The sequence below is a fragment of the Archocentrus centrarchus genome, unplaced genomic scaffold (assembly GCF_007364275.1).
Source record: "Archocentrus centrarchus isolate MPI-CPG fArcCen1 unplaced genomic scaffold, fArcCen1 scaffold_29_ctg1, whole genome shotgun sequence".
NCBI classification, from domain to species: Eukaryota; Metazoa; Chordata; class Actinopteri; order Cichliformes; family Cichlidae; genus Archocentrus; species Archocentrus centrarchus.
In genome coordinates this window covers 3,963,039-3,986,747 of record NW_022060258.1, presented here as the reverse complement: position 1 = coordinate 3,986,747, position 23,709 = coordinate 3,963,039, and the positions used below count along the sequence as shown (strand labels likewise).

General features: G+C 45.1%; 1 protein-coding gene across 1 annotated transcript in view; it reads right to left on the bottom strand.

The window, feature by feature from the left end:
- grm7 (glutamate metabotropic receptor 7) overlaps positions 1-23,709 on the bottom strand; it is a 232,942-nt gene that overhangs the window by 30,801 nt on the left and 178,432 nt on the right. The window contains exon 8 of the mRNA XM_030723843.1: positions 5,343-6,278. Within this exon, the coding sequence (XP_030579703.1) occupies positions 5,343-6,278 (936 nt within the window). The remainder of the gene's footprint in view (positions 1-5,342; positions 6,279-23,709) is intronic.

Sequence of the window (23,709 nt, the reverse complement as noted above, 5' to 3'; positions counted from 1 at the left end):
TGGACTTTGTTTTCCTCGATCTCCGGGCCCTCTCAGAGCTGTCTGCAGCCACTTTTCATCTCTTCGAGGGGACTCTTTTGCAGAGGATGACCAGCTGACCTGAGGCAGGATATCTGCTCATTTTGGGTCTTGTTGTCGTTCTTTTATCTCTTTGTACTCACTTTGAGTCTTTTTGTTGGCTTTTGGTTTTTCTTTGAGGCTTTTGATCGTCTTCATCTCACTGCGGTCATTTTGTGCTCATTCGGACTCTTGGTATATGGTGCAGGTTCTCATTGTGTTTGTTTGGGGTCATTTTTCATCTTTTTGGTCATCTGTGTGTGATTTTCTTTGTGTCTGTGCGCTTTTGGCATTGTTTCAGTCTCTTTTGGGTTGTTGTACTTCTTGATGACATGTTTAAACTCATTTTTGTAGAATAAGAAGTGAGTATGAGCCTGGCTCTTCATCACCAGCAGCTGACCTGAGGCAGGATTTCTGCTCCGTCTGGGTCTCTCCGCTGTAGCCTGTCACTTCTGGCTGTTTTACTCTTTGTAGCTCATTTAAATTCATTTTGGTGCTGTGTGAAGTGAGCCTGACCGTTCTTCAGGGAGGATGTTCTCATTTCATTCCAGCGTTGCCCATCTATCCACTGTACGCTTCGTGTCACCTGAGACTCTGAACATCAAGAGTATTCTTTCATTGATAAATCCTGAATGAGTCATTCACATCAGAGAAAACGCACAATGTACCTGTGTTACAGTCAGATGCATCAAATCCCTCTTCAGGCTCCAGCAAACAGCTTTTATCATCATGAGAATGGGCCGCTGCTGAGCACACACAGGCTGATCCCTCTGCTCTTTTCCACAGCATAAACCCTGCACTGCTGGTCGGAGGCTGTTGAACATTTGTGTGTTTGCAGAGAACAGGGTGTAAAGTTTGAGGCTCCAGAAGGCAAAGAAATAACCTGAAACATGAGCTTATTAATTAAAGTGAGACAAAAGTCTCACTTTAATTAATAAGAGGAAATTACTAATCCTGGCACTTCCTCCCACCAACTCTCTAGTTTATTTCAGTATCGTTATCTTGTGCAGATCCGTGTTTGCATTGCCCGGTGCTGATTCGCGTCTCTGCGTGGCTTGTAACGGACACATAGGAAGTCACGTGTTTTACGCTCTCACCTGTCTTTGACCTTGTCATACTGAGCTGAACTGAGAATGGGAGGCGTCTGCTGGAGCAGCTGGGCTTCAAAGCCAAAACAAAAGTAATGACTGGGGTGCATTTTCACCCTGCTGTGCATGAACACAGCAACCTGGGGATGCACCGGCTCTGACACGGAGCCCCCGGATAAAAGACACCCGAGCACAGTGAAAGCTTCCGAGACGCTCGCCGTGCGAAGGACCAACAACACTGCAGCAGGGATGTGACGTCACAGACATGCATGGTGGTCACAGGCAGCTAGCTTAGCTCGGGCTAAAGGAAGCGCTGCTAGCTTTCCTGGTGAGTGATTGGCTGCTGTTATAATGACACCCGCAAAGAATTTTAACTCGTCAAAATGTAATTGAAGATATCTTGAATTATTATTCTTACTAGTCAGAATGTAATTGCAGATATCTTAAATAACATTCTGGATAGTCAAAATGTAGTTTTGTCTAGTCAAAACGCATTTTTAGATATCTTAAATGTAATTATGGAGAGTCAGACAAACAGATTTTGTTAAAACGGTCTGCCATAGAAGGGATGCATCCACGTGAACCCTGTTTGACCCTGCTGCTGCTTCTTTGGTACAACAAATAAATCTGCACAGACGCTGATCAGCAGAGTGTGTGTGTGTTTCTGTGGTCGGTGTGTGTGTGTGTGTGTGTGTGTGTGTGTGAGAGAGAGTGTGTTTGAGGGACGGGGATGTGTAGGACGATAACATGAAGAACAAAACACAAAAACAACAGAAAACAAAAAGGAACAAACGTCCTCCCACAACAATGTAACAGACGCTAATGAAACCAGAGCGCACACACACACACACACACACACACACACACACACACACTCCTTCATTACATCACTCCACGCCTTGCTCGCTGCTGCCTGAATCTGTATTTGCATGTTGAAATTGGGTGCCTCAGTGTGTCCGTGCATGTGTATGTCCATAGGTTTTGTGTGTGTGTGTGTGTGTGTGTGAGTCGTTGTGTGTGTGAGCAGCTTTTCCTCCTCCTCTCCTCATCTGTATTCTGCTCGACTCGGAGCCGGCAGGTAATAACAAGCAGCAAAGGCCAGTATGTTACTGCTGCACTCAGGTGATGTCAAGCCTCTGTGCGCACGCACACACACACACACACACACACACACACACACACACAGACACGCACACACACACACACAGACACGCACACACACACACACACACACACACACAGACACGCACACACACACACAGACACACAGACACGCACACACCTGTTTGTACGTCTGTCTCTGTGAGGACTCAGATTCTTTTTAAAGCCGTGTGAATCACGTGATAAAACACACACTCTTCACCTGTGTTTGTTTTTTGTTGTGTTGTGTGTGTGTGAAGGCTCATTTTTCTGATCCTTGGAATAATTTTGTCCATAAAGATTCAAAAATACAGACGTGACCCTTTTTAATATTAGCTGATGTATTCTGCAACATTTCGGCCAGATTATGATGATATTGCTGCTCTACATATATTTTAGATATCATGGCACCTTTAACAGCTACCCCCCCACCACCCAAACTACACTTCAGCCTACAGTTCCCATAATGTTTTGAGGCATGTAAACAGGAGGAATAACGTGTGTTTTCATGGATGTTTTTAGTCTTTTTTGATCATATGTAGTGAAGCTGAACTCTGTGTGAGCCTGCAGTGAATCACAGATGTTCAGATTAACTGTCACTGATCTGAAGGAAAGCTACAAACAGACTGAACTGTGGTTTTTCTGTTAAGGATGTAACAAAACAAACAGAAGCTAAAAGGGAAGAGCAGCACCTACAGGATGTCTGCAGAATCAGAGGTAATGCTCTGTAAGCATCTTTTTCATAATGAAGCTGTAAATCCCATCACTGAACATCAGGTCTGAGGCAGAAACTTTAAATCCATTTTGATGATTATCAGAATATTTGCACAGAACAAGCCAGATAAAAAATCTAAATGATTAATGTCAGGAGCACCTGCAGCTGTTAATGTGTTCTAGGGAACTAAAACTGGGGCTGCAAAAGCAACGCTGGATTTAGTTTAATGAAAAACAAAAGTTTAATCACTCTGGTTTTTTAATAAGGACAAAAATGCATGAAATGAAGTCGTGCTGTTAAATCCAGATAGGCTATTATGAGCTTTCACAGGTCAGACCTTTCTCTGGTGGTTTGAGGAGGTGAAGGATCGGCTCCTGATGCTCCACAAACCCACGTCTCGCTCTCGGCTCCTCCTCACGTCGCTCTCACCCCCCCCCCCCCCGCCACAGGTCTCTGCGCTCTGCTGCTTTATCTCACATCTCTTATCTGCCTGCTGCAGGTTTTTATGATCCTTTCCCATTTCAGGTCCGGCTGAGTGCAGAGCAAACAGCTTCACCTTATCTCACATGTGCGCCCAATTAATTAACAAACACCTGAAGCACAACAACCTGACTCGCACTTCACAGCTTCCTGTTAGTCTGAATCTCTGATTCATAAAGAGTGATTTTAAAATTGTTTAACATCAGCAGAGCTCAGTGTTTCTCTTTGGGTTGTTTCTTCTTTGTTCTGTTTTGCAGTAGAGCACAAAAACAGAAAAAAACTGATGTAACAGGTGAGAAGCCACAGGTACACTGACCTCTGACCTGTGGTCAGCATAAGGCATAATTAAGTCTTTATTCATAGAAACAGTACACATAAAAACAGACAAAACAACCATAAGAAAACACAATATGACCAAAACTGGCAAACTGAGACAAAATTACCACAACGGAAACTAAAAGGACAAAAGAAGCAAAATGAGACTTCAAAAACAAAAGCCAACAAAAAAACAACTACGATTTTTCACCGAGGAGCCAAAAGAAAACCACAAAATCCAACAAAAGCAACCAGACAAGACTCAGCCAAAGTCAGAGGCTGAAGAGACACAAAGGTAAAAATGTCCAGCAAGCAACACAAAATATAACCACAAAAAGCCAAAACACAACTGAGCTGCACAAAATGCTGAATATAAGAAACAAAGAAAGCCAAAAAAAAGAGTGAAAACAGCTTAAACAACTACGATTTTCCACAAAATGACCAACATGCTATGACAAAGTAACACAAAGAGCCTATAAACCCACAAACTGACAAACATTTTGTATAAAATATTCAAAATATCTTAAGAGTCACAGTATGAAGCTAAACCATGCAATAAAAGGCCCACAAAGTGAGAAAACATACAAAAATACCCAAAAAGGGGCACAAAGCAAAACGAATCTCAAAATGTGAACAAAAATGAACACAAAGAGCCAAAAACCAAACGGCCTTCAAACATGACTTCATGGGTTATGTTCCTCATTTCTTTCTCAGACACTGAAACTCTTCCAGCGCTGAGGTGAGGAGTGACCCTCCTGTTTCAGACCTTTCTCCTCAGGGTGTTTGATGATCACGATCACACGACCGCTGTGGATCGTTTTCCCAGTAAAGGTGACTCGGAGTCACGGTGAGGCGTTTGGTGTTTTGCTGCAGGATCTTCGCCGTGCACCTACGGGCAGCTCAGAGGTCGGCAGCTTATCGTCTGAGAGGACGAGAGTCTCTGTGTGAAGCAAACGCGGCTCCGTCAGCCTCATTCTCTGCTGCTCCGAGCGGCTTAGTGTTTCCAATGTGACGGCTCGAGGTCAGACCTCAGAGCTCTCACCTCCTCCGGGGCCTGTGGGGAGCCTCTAATCCCAGCCTCTGGCGCTGTTTAAGGCTCCAAAGCAAAGCTTCAGGTATTACAAGGATACCTGGACTCAATCAAAATGCAGTTTAAAGTCTGACCTGATAACTTGTCAAACTAGTTCACTTTTTCAGATCTCCTCATAGTCACGTGCCACATAAAGAGCTTTCAATGACATTCAATCATAACCGACCCTGACACAAGACTTTCACCCAGGAGATATGGGTGTGACTCCCCCGCAGAGCTGTTATTTTCAGACATTAGGCAAGTGCTTTCAACCTCCTGACATCAGTCAGAGTTCATTTCAATGATGTGATAAATACAATAAAACCTTTACAGTATTGGTGTTTGAGACGTCAGGAAATTATGCTTTCATCACAGGAAAAACTGTGAAAAGATGATAATAACGATGGAGAGTTAAGCTTCCAGTCACCCAGAACTTCAGCCTCACCTTCCATCCAACCACATATTTGTTGGTTCTTACCTTTTCTGCTGACTGCGCCGTGCCAAAGAAGATGGGGATGAAGGCCAGCCACACGATGCAGGTGGTGTACATGGTGAACCCGATGGGCTTGGCCTCGTTAAAATTCTCCGGGACCCCGCGGGTCTTTATGGCGTAAACAGTACACGTCACCATCAATAAGATACTGTAACCCAACGAACAGATAATCTGGAGATCCGTGATGTCACATTTCAGCACCCCTCGAGCCAGATCGGGGTTGAGGGTCTTCTGCTCGTCATAGTCTATGATGGTGTTGGGCGGGTCCACCCCGAACCAGATTAACACTCCTAACAGCTGGACTGAGATGAGGCTGGAGGTGATGGCGAGCTGCGAGGTGGGACTGATCAGCCTCGGCGGCGTCACTGACTTCTTGCCCTGCTCAAAGATTCGGTAGATGCGGTTGGTTTTGGTGAGGAGGGCGGCATAGCTAATGCACATACCCAGACCGAGGAAAATCCTTCTGAACGAGCACACGCCAACATCTGGCTTGGCAATCATGAGGAATGTGATGATGTAACACAGAAATATCCCAGTCAGGAGGACGTAACTCAGCTCCCTGCCGGATGCCCGGACAATCGGCGTGTCGTTGTACCGTATGAATGTAGCCATGACAAAGATTGTTGCGATGATGCCCAGCATTGCCAGGAAAACCGGAATCACTGCCCAGGGCGAGTGCCACTCCAGCTTTATGATGGGAATGGGCTGGCAGGACGTGCGGTTGGCGCTGGGCCTCATGTTGTAGGAGCACAGCTTGCAGGTGAACTCGTCGGGCTGGTACTGGTAGCCGTCACAGGGCTCGCAGTGCCAGCAGCAGGGCATGCCTTTCACCACCTTCTTCCTCTCACCAGTTTTACAGGGAAGGCTGCACACAGAGGTGGGAATCTCCTGCTCCCCCCGAGGCCACTGCATGTCCTCCATCTGCAGAGAGGGCACAGAGACAATGAAGGATTAGCTCAGCGGCTCCAACATATTCTCATTCCCAGCTCATCACTCTTGTCAGAAAACCTTTCTCTTCATATTTTAACACAAGGTGTCCCTCGTAGCTGAGGGACTATGGGATTTTCTGAGGTACAAAATTCTTTTGTGTTGATTTCCAATGTGAGGACTGACAATAAAAATCTATGTTAGGAGGAAGGTGGAGTACAGGACGACACAATCACACCACCTTCAACCAGATAACAAGAGTTCTTGTCAAAGACCACCATTTATGCCGATTATGACGCCCTCTTTTGTCTTGTTTGGTAAGATTCAGGTACAAGTTAGACCTGTGATGTTCTGGTGACCAATCCGGTGTGTACTTCATCTGTCAACCTAAGACAGCTGGGATAGGCTCCCACCCCCTGCAACCCTAAGCTGGATAAGTAGTTAAAAAAATGAACGGACAGACGGATGGTTTAGACACTAAAATGCTTGGTTAGGTTTGGGGGAAATAGTCATATTTTGGGGTAAATACTCTAATCTCTGGGGGTTGATGCTATTTTTATGGTAAAATAGTTGCTCCACAACTGTAAACTACTCAGTATTTGCTAACCCAGGAAAGAGAACGGCCCGAGTCTTTATCTTACGATATAAATCATACTGAGATGATTGATATGGTGCTCTATGAATAAATGAATTCAACTGAAACCAAAACTGGCCAACTTGAAACTTCCTTTTTGTTCTTACTGTGCCTTAAAAGATCCTAAAAGAACAGATTGTAAAACACGTGTGATAAATTTCAACATGCCGATCATCTTGTTGATCGCTCAGTAAAGGAGGGGAAATAATCATGCTGTGAAACCCATCTGAAGTAACGATGCTGTCGGACGTGAACGCCGAGGTTTCAGGCTCGGATTTGCAGCTGAGAGTTTGGCGCTGCTCTTGAGCAGGGGATCTGCTTTGGCCTGTTGCTCAAGTAGAAGTCCCATTGATTTGACAGGCCGACTGCTGCTAATGAGTGATGAATACTCTGTTAGTGGAACATCAATATGGATAAATTCCACCTGGATCGCAGCTCTGCCGAGTGCACGTCTCACTCCTGTGGAGCTGGAGGGGCAGTCTGACATGTTTAGATAATCTTCATGTGCTGAAACACATGCAGTGCATTCATAATGTGATCGTGTAAGATCGCATACAATATGACTCAACAACAAACAGCACAGCAATTCAGAATTAAAAGCACCAACGAAGGACTTTGCTCAGTGACTCAATTTCATATGAAAATAACTTCAATCCTTATTTTATTTAAAGACACAAAGTGATGAGCAGGAAAGGAACGACGGGTCGGGAACTGAACTGTAAACCTAAAGGAATATGAATCATATCTATCTATCATATCATTAACTGTACTTTTTATTTCATGCAGGTAAACAGCAGACGAAAAGAGCTCAGCACAACAGAAACATTTATTAGTGATTTATTATTAATGAGCTCATGATCGCACTTTGTGAGCATGTGCAGGACAGTGATGACACACACAGACTGTCCTGCTCTGTTAGGCTGCTCTGATGTGTCATGTATGCTGTACAGCTGGTGACCCGCCCCACGCCGGCTCTTACTGCAGGACGTGGAGGTTAATTACACGTCTTTGTGCATTACAGGACTGACTGACAGATAACCACGTCATGGATAACCATGATCGAACCACGTGCTGATCCCGACTGGAATGAGTGCAGCTCAGAGAGCTGTGAAGTTTTGAGGTCTTTACATTCAAACACTGGCAGTGAAAAGTGCACTGAGCACATTTGCAAGAAGGTTTCTGGCACCCAGACATTAAATAAATCCATAAAATCAGAAAACGTTCTGGTAGCTTTTGTCCCACCATAAAAAAACACTGATGCTAGTGTGTTGATTATTTACCCACAGAAATAAAGATGTGTTGTAACTGTGCAGCTGCATATGTCAGGGGCTGCAGCTACTTGTGAAGACATTTGAAACTACTTGTAATAAATGATAAAGATTGTGTCAGCTGCTGCATGAATATGAGTTTCGGTTTTGTCGTTTGTTGTGACTTAAATGAAACTTAATCCATGAACTGATGAGCGTAAATGTTGTGCTATTAATACGCAGCTGTTTGTGTCTGCAGCTTCACGCACACATTCAGAGTTTAAAAAGCATCGCAGTGTCTTTTTATTCCATTAGAACGACTCAGATTCAATCAGCCAGCGACGTATTCTGAATATACAGTTTTCAATATGACATTGTGTGAAGAGGGAAATGAGCTGAAGTGTGTGTAAATGAGTTCCAGGCCCTCCCTGAAACGCTGCCCGTACCCTGGAAGGAGCTGCGCGCACTGACGGATGTTGTGTGTTTGTTATTGTGTGCTGATGAATTTGGCAGATAGCTGCTCTCTGTCTGAAGGATCTGAAAGGACTTGGAGGGATTTCAAATGCTACTGCGACCCAGAGCTGATCAATTACAGAGTGCTGAGGACATCCTCAAACAGATTATCTACAAAGGCCGATCTGAATGAGCCTTTGGTTCCAGGAGCCGGCAGCAGCACCTGGAAAAAAGGCCCAAAATTGATAGTGCACGTTATCACCACCCACCACGATCCAGGCTGCCCCCGGCTCCCCGCACGCTGCCAAACACCCAAGTGGATGACCCGGGATGAAAAGCTGCATCGGGCTAACAGCCTGTGTCGAAGGCCGGAATCTTGTCCCCCCCCCCCCTGAAAAAGGCGGCAGTCCAGCTCTGAAGGGAAGGAAAAGCAGCATCTCTTCCTCCCACACATCTCCTGTCTCTAAATTCATTTTTCCCTATTATGAAATTCTGATTACATTAATCAGCATTTGCTTCCACACATCCATCCATCACTCCCACATGCAATCCAACCTTTTCAGCGCATGCCAAGCATCATCAAAATTACATGACCAGCTGACACAAATCCCTGCCGCTCCTCCTCGCCATCAGCTCACAGGCAGGTGAATCTGCCGCCACGTTTAACACATGAAATGCATCCAAATCTGACTCGTCACATAAGAAACAAGCTTCTCTGTAGACTGTTGAGAGTGACTCACAGCCTCACTAATGCAAACAGAAATCTGGCTGGACATTCAAATGGGATTCAAATCGCCAGGAGCGACGGCGGGCCAGTCATTTAAATGGAAACCCCATCTGTCTTCTGGCCTTCACAGCGGTCAGGAGGGCTGCCTGCCGCCGAGGCGTGCTCAATAATTCACTCTGAGCTTTGAAGAAGTGTCACAGCTGGTAGAGAGATCCCAACAAGAGGCTTCTCTGCTCTTCAATCTCTGTCTGCTAACCCACTGCAAAGCCCACACATATGTCCTTCCCTACAGCCTCAGCAGCTGATTGAGTCTCCAGGTCCTGAACTCAGCCTGTGCTCCCACAGTCTTTGTCCAACAGACAAAATAAAATGAGGAGAACTGTCTTCATTGTAAAGGTTACAGAGAAGCACAGCTGCTCATTATGTTTCCACCACCTCACTGTATCTGAGGTATTCATGGATCCTACAGGAACTGAGACTTGACCCGAGTCAGCCAGGTCCCAATTATCCTCCTCCATGTCCTAGACACGATCTTTAGATACCGCTGACCCACACCAGGTAATGTGTCCTTTCAGCCAGGAAGAAATCTAAAAAACAAAAAATGGTGACACTAAATGTGAAAGAATCCATCCATTCTTGGGGTGCAGTGTCTTTTTGCTGCAATTAAATCAGGAAAAAAATTGTTATTTATGATCCTCTATGAGCATGTGGGTCACAAAGAAGACCTGTGAGGGGTGCGAGTTTATACATATTCAACACAGACTCAGCTACGTGTCATCTGACAAATATGATACAGAATAAGTCGGTTCAGAGCAGAATGAGAGAGGCAGGCGATATGAAGCACTTCTCCTGCAGGTATTAAAGTCAAAATAAAGGATCTGACACTGTGAGCAACAAACAGGACGTCAGTCGTTCTGCTGTTTCTGCAAAATCAGAAATGATCACTTAAGCAGCTGAGCAATAGACAGGGACGCAGCACGAACCCTGTGGGGTCTGTCATCATCTGTGACAACTCAAACCCCCCGCCGTTTATGCTGCCGTTCAACTGTACTTGAATAACTGATCCTCAGCCAGTGTGAGCACCTCTATAAAAGCAGAGGTCTCAGCAGTTTGCTGCTCTGGAGCATTCAGGTGTTCACACGTGTGTTAACACAATAATCTTCCCAGGAGGGGATGTCCCAGCAAATTCACCCCAAGCTCAGACCGTGCAACGCTCAGAGAAACTGCAAAGAACTCAAGAGCTCCACCTCAGATTCTACAGACCTCAGTCAGTATGTTAAAGGTCAAAGTTCATGACAGCACAATTGGAAACAGACTGAACAAGTATGGCTGCAGGAGAAACCTTCTCTTCTCTAAAAAGAACATGAAGCACAGCTTAGGTTTGCAAAGCTGCATCTGAACAAAGACTTCTGGAACAATGTCCTTTGGACCACAGTGCAGATGTTTGTCCACAGCAGCATATTTGGAGGAAATCAAACTCAGCACATCAGCACAAACATGTCAGACCAGCTGTCAGCACGGTGGTGGAGGGATGAGGATTTGGGTTCCCTGCGGTCACTGAGTGGAGCGTGAACTCCTCCGTATACCAAAGTATTCTAGAGGCACACGTGAGGCCGTCTGTCCAGCTGAAAAGTGTCCAATGAAAACTCTGATTTTAATGTGAGTGCACATATTCTGATAGGACAGTGTGATGATGATGACTCTGACCTCACAGGGTTAAAGAGGCAGAACAACCTACATGGAAACTGATGTGTGATGTTGAAGAACTGTGTAGTTCTCATTATGTGCTGAAAGTAAAGAAAACCTGAGAAACTGCAAACTGCTCCACTCACTGTACAAAGTGACTTTACTAAATCTAACGCATGCATCACCTGCATGCCTCTTCCACTGCCACTGAGGCTCCAAGATCATCCATCCATCCCATCCATCCATTCACTTCCGCTTATCCTGTTTAGGGTCGCGGGGGGGCTGGAGCCTATCCCAGCTGACATAGGGTGAGAGGCAGGGTACACCCTCTAACCCTGCCTCTAAGATCAGCTCTGCTAAAACACCAGTCCTGGAGGAAGGAACCTGAAGCTTTGGTACAGCGTTCACAGCTGAGAGTCCTGGAGTTTCTGCAGTTGTTCTAAAACCGTCTTCCCCGGGATTCGGAATAACTTAACAGCCCCAGCAGCAACTATGACATCCACAGAAGACACAAATGATTCACTACATGCCTTTTTTTTTGGTGTTCAGTAAGAAGAATTAGCACTAAAATGCCTACATTGTATGATTCATTCAAATACCCTCTATTCCAGATTTTGCACTTTTTATAGAAGAAATGCCTACAACTGCGCCTGCAACAATAAACGTGTCCACACCTCTGTACTACCACATACCATGAAACTGTCCTCTGTAGGAGACCCTGGGGCCCTATAATCACATCTGCCCTATAATCTTTGGGTGAGCTTTACACACTCCACACTTAAAGTTAAATAATGAAGCGCGTAATATTGACTGATATTTCCTGCAGCTGATAGATGACTTCATTACACTTTGCTGCACATGAACAAATCTGGTTTGTCATTTTTGACAGGAGTCTGCAGATCTCTGCTACAGCAGCTTTAAATGAAACTACTAAAGATCAGATTTGCAAGGAGACAAAAGCAGAGCGAGGAGGCAGTAAGCAAATGTTCACAAAGTGTAAAATGAAAAACAAAAAGCCAGAAGAAGCAGAAGTGGAGGCGAGAGTTCTCTGAACACAACCTCCTCCTCATCTCTCATCGTCTCTCTTTCTATTCCTGTCCGCCTCTCTCTGCCTCCCTCCCTGTTAGTCTTATCAGTCTCGGGCAGACCTTTGCTCCTCCGCCTGCCTCTGCTCTGCCGTCAGACTCCTCCGTCGATAAACCGTCTGCCTACCTCGATGCCATTGTAGGCTGCGGGTCAGGTGAGCCCTTGAAATGGGCCGGTGTCAGCGTGGCTCTGAATGAAAATGCTGTAAAGTGTCCAAAACAAACAGCACCTGTGAGGAGGCAGAGAGACCGAGCTGTCCGGGCTCTGCAGATAATGCATCTCTTTCAGTGCTCAGCCTCTCCCTGTTTGTCTCTTTTCATGTATTCACTGTTTCTCACAGCATCACCCGGGGAGCAGCGTTTGTTTGCCTGTAAGAGCCAATAATAAATCAACAATAACAGAAATGTGCCCGGGCGGCTCCCTGGGCTTTAATCTAATCAGATGGGGGTTGTGTCTGAAAGGAGGGGGCGGGGGTTTTCTGGGAGCAGTTAATCCAGGCGCTCATTAGTTCCTCCTCCACCATCTTTCTCACAGCTGCGGTTCACTGTGCGGTCTGTAGGGGGCTCCAGCTCCCAGTCTCGCTGTAAAAACCTCTGAGGGACGCAGTGATGGGATCTCTGCATCGTTGTCATGGATACCTGTTTTTTTTTTTTTTTGGCCTTGAGTCTTTATTGCCCCGCACCCCCACCACCCCGCCTTCTGACTGTGCGTTCGACGCTCTCGGTTCATCACCCAACAGCAACTGCAGGAAAACTGCTTCACAGACACGACTTCTGCCTGTTTTCCTTCATCTGCCCACACATGCTGGAGAATTTGTCTGCTCCTGCCTTTCCTCTGTCCTGTTTGTTCTCACACATCTCTCTTTTCCTGCCTTCTTTTTATCTTCATTCCTGATGAGGCATATAAGCACAGCGGGAGACGAGGGGTTCATGTCCTCCCTAATATTAGTAACGAGCAGTCATGAAATGCCTCTCGAGGCTAATTTACTCCGCCTCGATATTCAGCATCAAACCGACTCCAGAGCCGTCTGGAAGCTCACTGAACTCCTGCTTCGCGTCTCCTTCATGTTCTGGTGCAGTCTCTTTAAATGGATATACGGGATAAAGCGAGGAGAATCCATCTGTCGTATCACAGCAGAGCAGAGGGACACACTGAACCTTCACCACGCCACAAACCAGAATAACACCCATAACCATGGGAACTGCACACACAGATGGAAACAGCTAGAAACATAGAAAAACTTAATAAACATTAACTGGACTAAAATGACACTGAGGAACACCGGACTGAAAATCCTCAGATGAAATCTGTACATTGTAGTGCAATCTCTGAGAAAATGTCTCTGCGGAAAGAGGACCAAAAAGGATAACAGGACTAAAGTGTCACTGAGGGAAAATATCCCAGGTGACAACAACAAAAAATAGCAGTACTATTTGTTGCTCTGCTGCCTGCGAGAGTTGGTCCAAATAGTTAGAACAGTGTTTAAAAGTGCATTAGGCCTCAGTAATGAGACCGGTCAGTGCCAGTGAGAAACATGTACTCCCCGACTGGTTGGCGAGTAGCTGAAAGAGGTTGCTGGCTGTCAGTGGGTGAAATCAGTGGCAAGGAGGGTGCTGAGATTGCTTTGGTCACGAGCATATCGCTGCAGTCGCCTGTAGTTTGCATGGAAAGAAGTTCTGACTGCAACACGTTTCAAAAGATGCAGCTTTTCCTTCAAAGGTGAACTTTCTCCATTCATTTTGCGTTGCAACTTTCACAGTTTCACAACTGTTTACTGACTGGTTGGTGAGCTGAATGCCTAAATTTCCTTCAGGATTAATAAAGTATCTTTATGAATCCTATCTATCTATCAAATATCAGGATCACTGTGACACTGAATGAAACTGAGCTTCCTGGGGGTGTGTTTGCTGTCGGCTGTCGTCAGGAAGAACCACTGAAAGATTTCATGTCCGCCTTCTTTCCATCCTCCTGCCTGAAATGAATTCAGGTTTTCTGTGTGAACATGCAGATGAGTGTGACTCTCCACCTTCAGACTCTGTAGTACAGTCATCCGCTGTATCGGCTCCCGTCGCTCGTGACTAACTGTCTCTGTTAATTATAAAAGTGGTTGAAACTCAAGGATCTCTCGGCTGAGTCAACGGAGACTTCAGCACCAGGCAGTCTCACACACAAACACCGTCTGGTTTCCTTCCCATTATTGTGTGCCACAGTCATTAACTCAGTGACTGCGGATCATGATTAAATTGATTAATTGAACGGAAAAGGAAATAAGTCCCCCGGGTCCCGGCGAGGCCGAGTGCAGCTGAATGTTCACAGTTAGCAGATTAGCAGCAGGCTCGAGTGACAGAAACCAAATGAGAAATCCAGAGAACGGGAAACTAATCAGAGACCCGGCACCGCCTGGACCAGGATCACCCCGATGGCTGCGTCATTCATACTTCATGTTACAAACATACACAGCACAACCAGCCATACGTCACATGTGGATGAACTGTGAGCGTGATCAGTTCGCTCATTAAGAAGCAGGTTTGGTGACTGAAATCCTTCCTGCCTCAATTAATTATTCAACCGGAAAACTGCAAGACTGCGAGCATTAAAAAATTATCCAGATGAGCTGATTATGATTCAGCGTATCATGTAAAACTGCTCCAGCCTCATCAGACTGCACTGCTCAGAAAATTCAGACAGTATTATTTATTTATTATTGCCTCTTGGAACGAGGTAAAGCTTTCATTACCATTTTTTAAAATCAGTTTTACAGAAAGTTTCCAAACACGTTTCATGAAACCAGCATTTCCATAATGTGGGAATATGATTTACACATTACGCCAAGACAGGGTTAGGACTGAGTCTATGAGCAAAGAACCAAGAATCACATGAACCTGCAGTTCCTCTGCAGTCCAGCAGAGGCGCCACAGTGAGTCAGTCCCAATATAACCTATCTGTTTAAATAAAGTTTGCACTATTAGGGGTGTGGCGTCTTTGACTGACAGGTGGATGGCGACACAGGTGATGTCTTAGAAGGTCAGCTGCCTGAAGGCATGTCTCTTATGGGATATTTCACTGTGTTTATGAGTTCTGCAAATCATTCATGTGTGTTTTTTTATTTTTTAATCAGATTTCATATTTTGGTGTTCAAATATTAATGTTGTTATTCATTATAAATAATCATGAGGTTTCAGCCTCTCCCCTTCTTGTTACTGTATTATTACTGTCTATGATGATGTGCAAGGTATCATCACAGAGGATGCTGCTGATCTGTAACAGATTAGATTAAACTTTATTAATCCCTTTGGGAGGGTTCCATCAATGAAATTAAAGTTCCAGCAGCACTTTTTACATTATAGTCACAGAAGCAGAGATATAGTTTGAAATATTGTCAGTTGGAAATATACAAGAATATACAGTCAGAAATATACAGTCAGAAATATACAAGCGTATACAAGCAAAAGAATAAATAGATAAATAATAAGCAAAGATACAACTCCTCCCCCAGAGAGGAGTTGTACAGTCTGATGGCGTGAGGGACAAAGGAGTTTTTCAGTCTGTTGGTCCTACACTTGGGATAGGAGCAGTCTGGCTCCTCTTGCTGATGACCGTGTGCAGAGGGTGACTGGCATCATTATAATGAACATTATAATTATAATAACAAAAACATTATAATGTCCAGTAGTTTGTCCATAGTCTTCTTTGCCACCGTCACCAGAGAGTCCAGCTTCATGCCGACTACAGAGCCTGATCATTTTGTCTAGCCTGGATGTGTCCTTCCTGGTTGTGCTGTCCCCCCAGCACACCACGGTGTAAAACAGGACACTCGCTATAACAGTCTGATAAAACATCTGCAGATGTGAAAAGAACGCAGCCTCCTCAGGAAGTACAGCCTGCTCTGTCCCTTCTGTACAGATGTTCTGTGTTGCGTGTAACAGTGGAAAGAAAGACTCCAAAGAGTGTCCTGCTCAGTGTTCCTGTAAAATCAGTTTTATTTTCAGCCTGCATACTGAAATTAGCATGTGATTTAATATTACAATATCGCATATTGCTAACCGCGCTAACTATCCATCGCTGCACTACTTAGCGCCACCCTCTTTTCACCATCAACAAATCAGAGGCTTTTCTGAACAGCAGTCTACAAACCAGTGGGCACAACTTTCACCTTTGATACACAGTCTGAAAGCTCATCTCACTGACTGTGACATCACCACCTTTGTTTGAGGGCATGTCACAAGCAGGGCAGCACCCTGGGGGCCCAGAGGGCAGAAGGGGCCCACTCAGCATTAATGCCCTGCATACAGGCGCTGTTTATTTAAAACTGTACAGATTTTAAGAGTTCTTGTGAACCAAAGTTTAACTTTATTTATGCAGTTTACATTTTCCTTATGAACTGAATTTTAGCTCCAAATACTCACTTATTTATACTCCACTGATTTAAAATCCTTCTTTTGAGAAGTACTGATGGCAGTACTTCCTGACCTTGCTCTCTGTCATTTGTGTTAAATACCTGTGAACCAGTCCACAATGCAACAGTTTGGTCAGGGAACAAACTACAGGTGCTGTCCATGGTGCTGATCAGAAGCTTATCTGGGGCCAGCTCACAGGGCAGCAGCCCAAGCAGAGACACGCAGACCTCCCTCTCCACATTCACCTCCCCCAGCTTATCTGGGTGAACACAGAGGCAGCTCAGCTGGCTCTTATCAATTGTCTGAAGTGATGCTAGCGATATTATTGATTATTGCTATATGATGTGTATGTGCGTGTTTGTGTGTGAGTGAGTGTGAGTCAGAAGGAGAAACTTCCTCCATCAGTCAGGAGTAAAGTCTGTAAAAGCCCAAACATGTGAATGTCCTCATTAAGGATGCCATGAAGCTGCATCAGGTGGGCTGTTTTAAAATTATTTTATCTACAGCACTGCATGAAAAAGCTTGGGTTGGATGCAGAGTTTCAAAGTTTCTGCAGCTTTTTGTTATTCTTTAAAGTGATAACATGAACAGCAGCGAGGATTAAAAGTGATTTAAAGCTGCGAGGAAAGTACCTTCAGCTCACTTAAGCCTTTATCGTAATCCCAGGGGCAACATGCGAAGTACACTTCACTGCAGCATTTTTCATTCCAGCATCACTTCAGACTAAAATGTTGCAGTCTGGGATGACCTTCTGCAACTCAGGATTATTATAAAGCACAGAATAAAAGCAGTGTGTACATTAGCTGAGAGGGAGCGCAGCGTTTTCCCTCCACAGGTGAGACACTGAGTGCCTTTGTTCTTTCATTCAGGTGTTGAATAAACACACTTCTAACCCTTCTTCAAAGAAAAGCTACAGATGGAAAAAACTGGGAAATTTGAATAATTATCTTTCTTTCAGCTGCATTTGAGACAGACACCGGGGAGAACAAACAACCCCCACCTCAGTGTGTCCGACAAACAGTTTCCTGCTGGTCAAATGTACATCTGAGGGGAGAGAGGGAATAATCGCTGTGGCCAGAGACCACTCTTCATTTTAGGAGTTGTGAGGAGCCTCACCGCTCATCACGGTTCCCTCGGGCTGCTTTCCTCTGCGGTTCACTGAACGCAAACAGAGAAAGAGAGCAAACACTCCAGCACCACGAGACTCTGACTGCACCACCGAGACCCGGCTTTCATAGCGTGTCAATCTCCTCCTCTTCTTTGCCTGCTTTTCAGCTCCAGACATTGGATGTGATCCACAGCCAATACCTGCAGCTGTATACCAAAGAGGTCATCCTGCACTGTGCTCCAGTACAGCCAAACTCACCATCTAATGGGTTCTGCAAATTACACGGATCAACAGGGGGTTTAATCACTGATAGAATCAATATTTTATGATGATCAGAAGACCTTAAAACATGACTAAGAAGGATGGACCCAGGACCCAGCAGGAGGTGGGTGGGGCTTGTTGTGACTGAGATGGCCTCTCTATGACATCATCCCAATCCAAGAGCAGAAAAAACAGAGACAATGCATGTTTTTTCCATTTGTGATGTCACATTTTTGTGTGTTGTTCTGTTTGTTTGGAGCTCGTGGAAAAGCAGAGGTTGTTTCAATCTGCTCACATCAGGCACCAAACATGCCTCCCCAGCATGGTGGTCTACTTCAGCTGCAGGATTTCCTTCTCTCCTGCTGACTTGCTGCTGCTGTGTCGCTGCCGGCTGTTTCACTCCCCAGAGTTTAACAGGCTTCATATTAGCAGGAAGTGATAAACTCGGAGACTCTAGCTGTATCCTTTATCTTGAAGATTGTTAAGAAACAGACATACTGTGAAGGTTTCTGCAGGTTCTGTTGTTGCAAACTATTCTTTGTTTAGCTTAATAAAGAAGAAATGATGAGAGGCAAGACTCTGGACAAAGAAAGTTCAGACACACTCACGACTGAGCACGCAGAAAGTAATCAATTACTGAGATCCCAGAGAAAATTCTTCTTTTGCATGCATGTTTTTCCATGACATCAGATGCAGAAACAGCGGCATCATCAGTTTAAAACACAATGTGATGAGATGACAGCCTCTTGAAGTGGAATCAGAAAAACTGCACAGAAGCTGGCCGTGAATCCGGAGGGAAGTATTTTCTAATCACAGCTGCCGTGCTCTGGAATTCATACGCATGGATTAAATTATCCGCATGCATGGTACAGGATTACCAGCTTCATTATGGAAAAGGCAAACAAACAGAAGCCATAAAAACCTCTCCTATTAACATCCACAGCACTGAGCTGAGGCCACGATTCATCCTGATGCGACTTTCAGACAGAAAGATTACAGAGGCCGACCTTCACACCAACAGAGTCCTCCTGCTTCTGGAATCAATCAGGACTCGAGCCTGTTAATGAACTGCTGAATGTGATGCTGCTTCCACAACAAACATCCTCACACATGACACACTTCCCACAAAGCCATTAAACCTTTGAACAGTCCTCCAATGACTTTGAATAAACCTTTTTAACAAGTAAAAACAAGTGGGGCCGGGCACAGCAAGCCCCGCCCCCGCCGGACGTGTCACTCTCCAAACTAGGGCTGGGCGATATATCGAGTTTTTAAAAAATATCGATATATTTTCATACGCGATATAAGATGAGACAATATGTTTATATCGATATAGTCTATGTCGCATTACAATCATACTTGTAGTTCCACCAGTTCACCTTTCTCTTCTCCCAGTTTGTCTCTGCACAGCTTCACACTGCCCCGCCTCTCTCCGCTTCACTCATAAATCATGCAGGAAGTGACAGCATGGCAGTGTTGCCTACTTAGTGACTTTGTCACTAGATTTAGTGGCTTTTCAGGCCCCGCTGGCGACTTTTATTTCCAAAAAGCGACTAGCGACAAATTTAGCAACTTTTCGGGTGACATCAATGACCTTTGGAGAGTTTTGGAAACCTGAAATCCTCCGCTGTCGCCATGTTTTGTGTACATACAGCCTTCGTACTGCATCTGTTCGTATGCTTTGGCATCGCCCGGACCCCCGAGAGTACCTAGCTGTTGGTCTGTACTGTAAGTCACGTGACCTTAATAGCAGAAGTGGGTCTTTTTTGTGTACTTGCAGATGCTGCATTTAGCGGGTGGGCCTGTTGCTGAGATACGTCAGCGCATATGTCTATGGATTTACTGAACTGGCTAGAATCCTGCTGACTGACTTGACCTTTGACCTTGACCCAATCATGGCAAAAATTTAACCAAGTGACCTAATAGTCACTGGCCATTGTTCCTGCAAAGTCAGTATGAATCAGACTGATAGCTTTGCTGCAATATTGTTAACAAACAAACAAACCAAAAAAAAAATAATAAATACCCCCCCCGGGGTCCTAACTGAACAATAACAGGTCTGAAATGATCAGTTTAACCAGTATTTCTGTTTAAAAGAGCAGCAAGGTCCAAAATCAGAGACAAGCACACATGATGTCAGGCCAGGAGACTGACACCATGAAAGCTTTCACGCCTTAACCAATCAAATGACTCCATCTTCATTTAAAATAGTCCCTTTCACAGCATTTACAGACATGTTATAAAAGTGGGTTTTACCAGGATGATGAGTCCCGCCCCATTTAAAGGTGAGGGTGGAGGAAAACTATGGCCATACATAAGGTAATAGCTCTCAGACAAGCTGCGTCTGAATGTTTGATTCTTTTCTTGAACCACAAAATAAAAAATTGAGGATTTCACCAGCCTGAAAAAATAGAATAAGCTAAATTTTAAATGTGAAGTCTGGAGCTTTTTGACCATGACTAGATAGATGGATGGTTTTAATCTGAACAATTTATGCATTTCCATGTAGCAGGTGCACAGGTGTTCCTAATAAAGCGCTTGCTGATCAGATGTCTCTCGTCAGCTTCAGGATAAATAATTCAATATTCATTTTAAATGTATGGCATGAGCTCACTGTGGATGTGATGTTTGTTCTATGGACTTAGAGAAGATCTCCCACACTGGAGCGGTTTGCAGCCAAGTGTTAAGCAGCTGGGATGAAGAGCAGCATCTCCAAGTCTGAGGAAATGGTTCTCAGCTGGAAAAAAGTGGTTCCCACTCTGGGTTAGAAATGAGTTTCTGCCTCAAGTAGAGGAGTTCTTGTTCACACGTGACAGTGGAGTGGGTGCAGCGTCTGCAGTGATGCTTGAACCGACCTGTTGTAGCGAAGAAAGAGCCAAGTATGAAAGTGAAGCTGTCAATTTACTGTTTTGCATTTCTACCCTCCTCCACACTGAAAGGAGCCAGTTAAGGTTGTTGAGCATCTGACCTCCTGTGAGGTGTTTCGTGTCCAACTGGGAGTACACCCCAGGACACACTCAGGATCTCTCAGCTGGATTAGGAACACCTCAGTGAAAGAGAGAGGTCTGGGAGTATCTCATAAATCCGCCTCGACAAAATCTTCTGAGACCCTCATCAGCATCCCTCCTGCTAGCTGTCCTGCTTACCTCCTGTCTTCATGTTAGGCTGAAGAAATGTGGCTGAAGAAGTTTTTCTGTCATTTTAACTGAAAAGTTTTATGGCAGTTTAGAAGCCTGTGTTGTTCCCCTGACGTTGTTTCCACGTCTCCAGAAAGGGAAACATTACCTCCTTTAAAATCATTAAAAGGAAGGACACCACAGGACACAGACAATATTTCTCCCCTTGTTCGTCTCCTCCTCTCTCCCCTCCTCTCTCCTGACATCTGCTGTTAATCCTCTCCAGGCCACAGACCCCGTTTCATCCCATTCCCAGCCTCAATTGAGATTAATTCAATTTATCACTTGTAATTTCTTCTTCCAGCCAGTAAACGGCTCGTGTATTAGCCTGGTCTCCTCAGAGGGCCAAATTGATTCTGCATGCTGAGCGATACTTTGTGCATTCAGGATACCGACACGTGTCGACTGAATGGGAGGAGGAGGAGGAGGAGGAGGAGGAGGCGGCCTTCCTCACAGCTGTGTTTGTGAGGCACAAAAGCAGTTTGGTCACCTGCAGTCATATCTGAGGATTTAAACAGGAGGTACTGCTGCACTTCACAGAGAAACTCCCCAACATTCATTTTAATTTCAGTTACTTTTCAGAGGGAGGGAGGGAGCAGGGAGGGAGCAGGGAGGGAGGGAGCAAGGTTCCAGCTGTCTGATGCTGCAGGCATGTCGGCGATGACTGCAGCTAATACAGCCGACGTGCTACAGAGCTTCTTCCTCACAAGGAAAGTCATATTTCTATAAACATTTCCATCTCCAATTGATAAATTTTAACCCTTTAACACTGAGCGTATCATGAAGACACGACGCAAACGCACTTTGTATTACTGTAATTACCGTAATTTGTCCCATCAGAAAAAAATTCCAGTGGTTTCTGAAAGCTGAGACATTGCACTTCACAGCAAATCTGCTCCTTCATTCATCCCCCCAATCTATCCTCAATCTGTGATTCTTTTAATGAAGGAGGGATTCTTGTTGGGTTACAGTATGTAACCTTGCTACAGTTGGGGGTCACACAGGGGGAGCCCTGGAGGGCCGGTGTTCATCCTCCAGCAGGAGCTCCACGGTACAGGGAGGTGCTTTGAATGTTGCGGTGATGCTGTGAAGCAGGATCAGAGGCTTGGTCGGGTATCTTCAGGTTTAACTTTGTGTTTTCACGGTTATGAAGGTGGTTCACTTCATCATCATGGTAACTTATGCTGCACACAGATAAGACATCAGCATGTCCCAAACTGCTTCAGAGACCATCTTCAGTTTTTGTCTTGAGCAAAAATGAAGAAACAGATTCTTAGGAACAACTTTATATCTGCATTAATTTTATATTTTCTTTAAGCCTTAATAAAGTCATATTTTCTTAAAGCGTTAACTTGTTGACGTCATATCAGACATCAGAGTACCACATGCCATGGAGGCAACATTATCTACCAAAGTTACAACTGTCACATGTGCAAACATCAGCAGGGCCATTCAGTGCTGTTAGCGAGGCTGAACGCCACATTCCCACCATAAGCCTGCACTGCGACTACAAAAAAAAGACTAAAACTGGATCATATCGTGAACCGCACCAAACTGCCAATGCTGCTGCGGTCAGTCACTGCTCATGGGAACTGTGGCATCACGCCACTTCCCCCAACCCTGCAGAATCAGTTGTCCTCATACTTGAGGCGTGCTGTAGGTGTCGCAACTCGAAGAAAAAAAAAAAACATGTTCAACCCAGAACGCGTCACCGCCATCCCAGCGCCGAGGGTTTTATGGTGGACAACAGCCGACGCTGCACGCAGTCAGATCACAGCGTCCCAGCAGACAGGACAGTCTTTGTTATCAGGCTGATATCATGAAGCCAAAGCTGACATAAGCAGGACACGCTGTGATGTCATGCTGTGATGTCACGCTGTGATGTCACGCTGTGATGTCATGCTGTGATGTCACGCTGTGATGTCACGGCGCCTGGTCAGCTTAGTCTTCATCGAGTTTCTGCTTACAGGCGGCGAAGGAAACACACACTCTTCAAACAGACAGGAAACAGCTGAGCGATGTGACCACACACACACACACACACACACACTCACACACTCTGTTATTCCTGAAAAGACACTGAAGCTTTTCTATTTTTACTTCAAATGAAAAGTTTCTTTAAAAGCATGTATTTATTTTTCATAGTGAATATTTCGCTGTAATCGCTGCAGAAAACGTCGTCTGTCCTCTCCCTTCAGGGGCTGCGGATCAAAAATATCAAACTGTTTTCTAAGAGGGAGGAAAGGCGTCTCTGGGGAAAGCGCTCAACAATTAAAAAGGTGATTCGGAGCCGGCAGCAGCAGCCGGAGAGACGATGGCGTCTCTCCTTATCTGTAGTGACTGCAGAGTCTCTGAACTCGTCTTTCATGTCTCAAAGCAGAGAGCACAGATCCTGATGGCTGCTAAGCCTCATTAGGAGTAATGAAATGTGACCCTGATCTCTGGGAGAGAAATCCCTCGCAGGCCTCCTCCTCGCTGATGGAGAGATGTGGAGCAGACAAACCGAGCAGGTCTGAAAGGCTTTGAGAGCAGGACTGTGATGGTTTCACTCCTCCCACTGATTACCCACTCACACTCTGGCTGCTGCTTCCTTTGGTCTGAGTATCAGACTTACATTTAAATGTGTGTCAGAGCCTTTCCTGCTTTTCTG